General features: G+C 53.5%; 1 protein-coding gene across 1 annotated transcript in view; it reads left to right on the plus strand.

The window, feature by feature from the left end:
* The window catches only part of LOC114068940 (protocadherin gamma-B5-like), a 7,563-nt gene that overhangs the window by 3,159 nt on the left and 455 nt on the right, over positions 1 to 3,949 (plus strand). The window contains exon 3 of the mRNA XM_027905416.1: positions 26 to 235. Within this exon, the coding sequence (XP_027761217.1) occupies positions 26 to 235 (210 nt within the window). The remainder of the gene's footprint in view (positions 1 to 25; positions 236 to 3,949) is intronic.

Here is a 3,949-nt window from a genome sequence, read left to right on the forward strand (position 1 = left end):
GGCGCTGTTCCGCGTGGGGCTGCAGAGCGGCGAGGTGCGCACGGCGCGGGCCGTGTCGGAGCGGGACGCGGCCAAGCAGCGGCTGGTGGCCGTGGTGAAGGACCACGGGCAGCCGGCGCTGTCGGCCACGGCCACGCTGCACGTGGTGCTGGCCGACAGCTTGCAGGAGGCGCTGCCGGAGCTGAGCGACAGAGACGATGTGTCCCAGCTCACATCTGATCTAAATCTCATTCTTGTAGTGTCGCTTTCTGTTGTGTCCTTTTTATTCCTTTGCACGCTCTTTTTTGCATTTTTCTTTAAATACCGACGGTCGAGGGGCCCTCCCATTTTTTTAACCTCTGATAAGGAACTCTATTCCAGCCTTGGCTCAAAAGCACCATACAACTACTGCAGCAGCACGCTGCCCTTGCCCTACTCCTATGAAGTGTGTTTAGCCTCCAAACCGGGTCAGAAAGACTTCACGTTTTTGAGACCAGGGACTGCAGCACTGTCTGCTCATCTCCTCGCCTGTGAACCCGGCTCAGGCACTCAGTCCGGGAAGGACCCTCCTAGCCCTGGGAGCTCGGCACAGGTGAGCTTCTGACTTAAGGTTTTTCTCTGCGGGTTTGTGTGAATCTTCTTAAGGTCTGGAGCACAAGTCCTATGAGCAGAGGCTGAGGGAGCTGGGGTCATTTAGCCTGGAGAGGAGGAGGATCAGGGGAAACCTTATCGCTCTCTACAACTACCTGAAAGGAGGTTGTAGCCAGGTGGGGTCGTCCTCCCAGTCAACCAGCAGTAGGACAAGAGTGCACAGTCTTAAGCTGCGCCACGGGAGGTTTAGGTTGGACATTAGGAAGAAATTCTCCAGAGAAATAATGACTAGGCATTGGAATGAGCTCCCGAGGGAGGTGGTGGATTCACCATCCCTGGAGGTGTTTATGGAAAGACTGGATGTGGCACTGAGTGCCATGGTCTAGTTGACAAGGTGGTGTTAGGTCACAGGTTGACTCCATGACTGCAGAGATCTTTTACAACCTAATTGATTCTGTGATTCTTTTTCCTCTCTTCTGCTGTCGGGGATCAGTGGGCAAACGGCATTGTCGCATCCCGGCGCACTGCTCAATAGCTCAGGGGCGCATGAATGGGGGTCAGTGTGTGTGTGTGACATCGACTGGTCCTTTTGACCCACCTAGTCTTATGTGCTGTGTTGACGATTTTGCCCCGATTTTTGCCATGTTGCCAGTACTTCTCTGTCCTGAAGAGAACAGACAGGTGCGAGTTTCACCGAACCGTAATGGTGAGATGGACACGGGATGGAGTGGGGACAAAAAGCGTCGTGGGGTCTGAAGATGAGACTACCCTTTCACCTTGATCTAGTGACTACTTCACTAATTGTCTCTGCCACATCTGAGCTCTTTCATGTGATAATGACGTGTTCACTCAGTGAGGGAGTAATTCCGTAGTTATCTTCCTTCCTTTCAAGCTTTGTTCTTGTGTATTCTTAACCTCTTTATCAGAAGGCGTTGTTTACACCCGTAATTTAACATCTCCGCTCCGTCCGGGGAGATGGAATTAGTGCTCCACTGTAGTTCCGAGCTTGAAACAGAGCAGAAAATGCTTTGGGTCTGCTGGTGCCACAGGATCCTTTGGAGCCCTGGCGGAGCCGGGAATAATGCCAGAGTGAATGGCTTAGGCTGGGACTTGGCTTGAACCCGTACTTGAAGGAATTCCAGGTGCTGGGGAAAGTGTCTTTCCCCTTAGCTATCGGTAGGTTTCCACTCCTCTCCCTCCGAATGGTGCTTTCAGGCGCTCTGAAGCCTCGTCTGCAATATTTGGGCTTCCCATCAAGGCGGAGGAGACGTAATGGCTCCACATCGATCAAAATAGGGTAGGTGGAAATGTTCAGCCTTCGATGCCTTTCCCGAGAGTACTTTCACTGTACTCATCTCTGCGCTGCTCGGGTGTCCCACTACTGCTGGGATTAATGGACAAGGTACTCTGCATACGAGTGTGTACACTCGTAGGAAAGAAAATTACTTGAGAACGGCGGTCCCCACGTTAGAGAAATTGTTCGGTAAACCGAGTTTAGGAAAGACACAAATAGGAAGTGGTTGGAAAAAGGATTCAGAGCTTCTTTCAGAGAAAATAATAAGTCACTGAAGGCTGTTAAAAGATTTGTCTTGAAGAGCACAGGGGATTTTCTTTGGTTTAGATTATGTGTAAGAAAGAAAGATAATTCAGATTTGGTTGCCTATGAGAAAAGAAGTGCTCTGGGAACGTTAGATGACTAACACTGGATTTTATCGGTGCGAACTTTATACTTTTCTCACATTCTGCGGGCCACTGCTAAGAATGATAAATAGCGCTAGTAAGGTTTATCTTTTGGCAATGGTTAATAACTAGAAAAGGAAATAGCTGAGCATGTAGAGAAGACGGACTGAGCCAACTCTTTGATATTGCTGAGTCTTCATATAAGCGGAGAAATAATTCATCTCTGGGTGGATCCCGTGTACTCACGGCAGTTATTAAGATTGAGTGCCGGTCGAGGACACGCGACTGAGTCGAGGTCGTGCTCTCTCCTACGTTGGTGTGGGTGATTTGCAGCCCCTACACAACGAACTCAGCCATTATAAGTAGCGGGGTAACAAATAACCAGCCACAATGTTTCCCAATCGCTTCCCCAGGGCTTTTAAAAGAAGGGACTGAACACGTGGGAGCTGAGTTCGATTTCGATTTATTTCATGGACATCGCGGTCTCCCTTCCTGAGCAGTCTCGGCTGTGGAAAGACACAGCTGTGTCACAGCCGGGTTAGCTCCTGGCGCTCCCTTATCAAACCTCCTCGTCCCCTTCCCATTACACCGTGACAGCTGAGCAATTGTGAGAGCGTCAGACAAGGTGGGCCAAAATTGGGGTCGTTTTATCACTATAGGTGCGCGAGAAGTTGGAAAACCCGGCTGATGACAGCAACAACCCCAAAGGCAGGCAGGCAGACAACTCAGGAAAGGGCTGATTTTCGCCCAGGAACCATAAGCGCCTTGGTCTGCACGGTGCCGTGACCTGCTGGGCTTTGCTGCACGGGAACGGGATCCATTCTTGGCCCCGGTGAGCCCGCATGTCGCAGACCGTGATTTCTCTGCGTCTGCCTGGTGGAGAAGGGTACCAGGGAGCAAGCTGGGAGGTGACGAGCGCAGGAGGGCGTATTAAACCGAGATTTCTACGATTTGTCGGGAAAGATGCCTGCTGGGATAGTGGTGGGGATCCCGCAGGAGGGGCGGTGCTCCTGCGAATTCTGCTGCGGAAGCCTCCCCGCGGTGTGACTTTGTGCTGCAGCCGGAGGAGCTGCTCCTAACTCAGCAGCACGAAATCAGTGTTTCTGTGCCGGCGACGCTGCTTTGGTGACACACTGAGCCGCTACGTCGCGACTCCGTGGGATGTCAGGAAGGGGCTAACCAAGCACTTGGGTGGGATGACCGGCATCCTGAAGGTCCTGAGGGACACGGGAAGCCGGTGCCAGTACTGGCTCCCCCTCGGCACCCTGTATACCCCAATCCACCCTTCCCACTTCTCCTCCCGCCCGCTTCACCTCCGCTGCTTTACTCCCTCTGCCTCATTCTAACGAGGTGTTCCCAGGACACAAACACACACCAAAGACCCCACATTTCCGGATCGCCCTTTTTGGCGTCATCCTCTCCACCAACCCTTACACCTTCCTGCCCGCACACGCAGTCCCCGTGCCCGATCTACCCTGCCCCTGCCAGCGCTCTCCCAGCCCGCCTGTCCTTATAGCGGGGGTTCCGTCAGAGCTGCGCTCTCCCTTCAGGTTCTGCCGGCTCCAGCCCCGCTGTCCTCGGGCCAGGGTCGCCGCTGTCCCTCCGGCGAGGCTCGGCGGCGGCGGCGGCCCCGCGGCGGGGCTTTGGAGCCCTGCGCTCTGTGCAGTTATTGGACGGGACTCTGTGTGCCGCTGTCGGC

Source organism: Empidonax traillii, unplaced genomic scaffold, assembly GCF_003031625.1.
Source record: "Empidonax traillii isolate 1590-97213 ecotype Southwest subspecies unplaced genomic scaffold, ASM303162v1 scaffold1152:size184241, whole genome shotgun sequence".
NCBI lineage: Eukaryota > Metazoa > Chordata > Aves > Passeriformes > Tyrannidae > Empidonax > Empidonax traillii.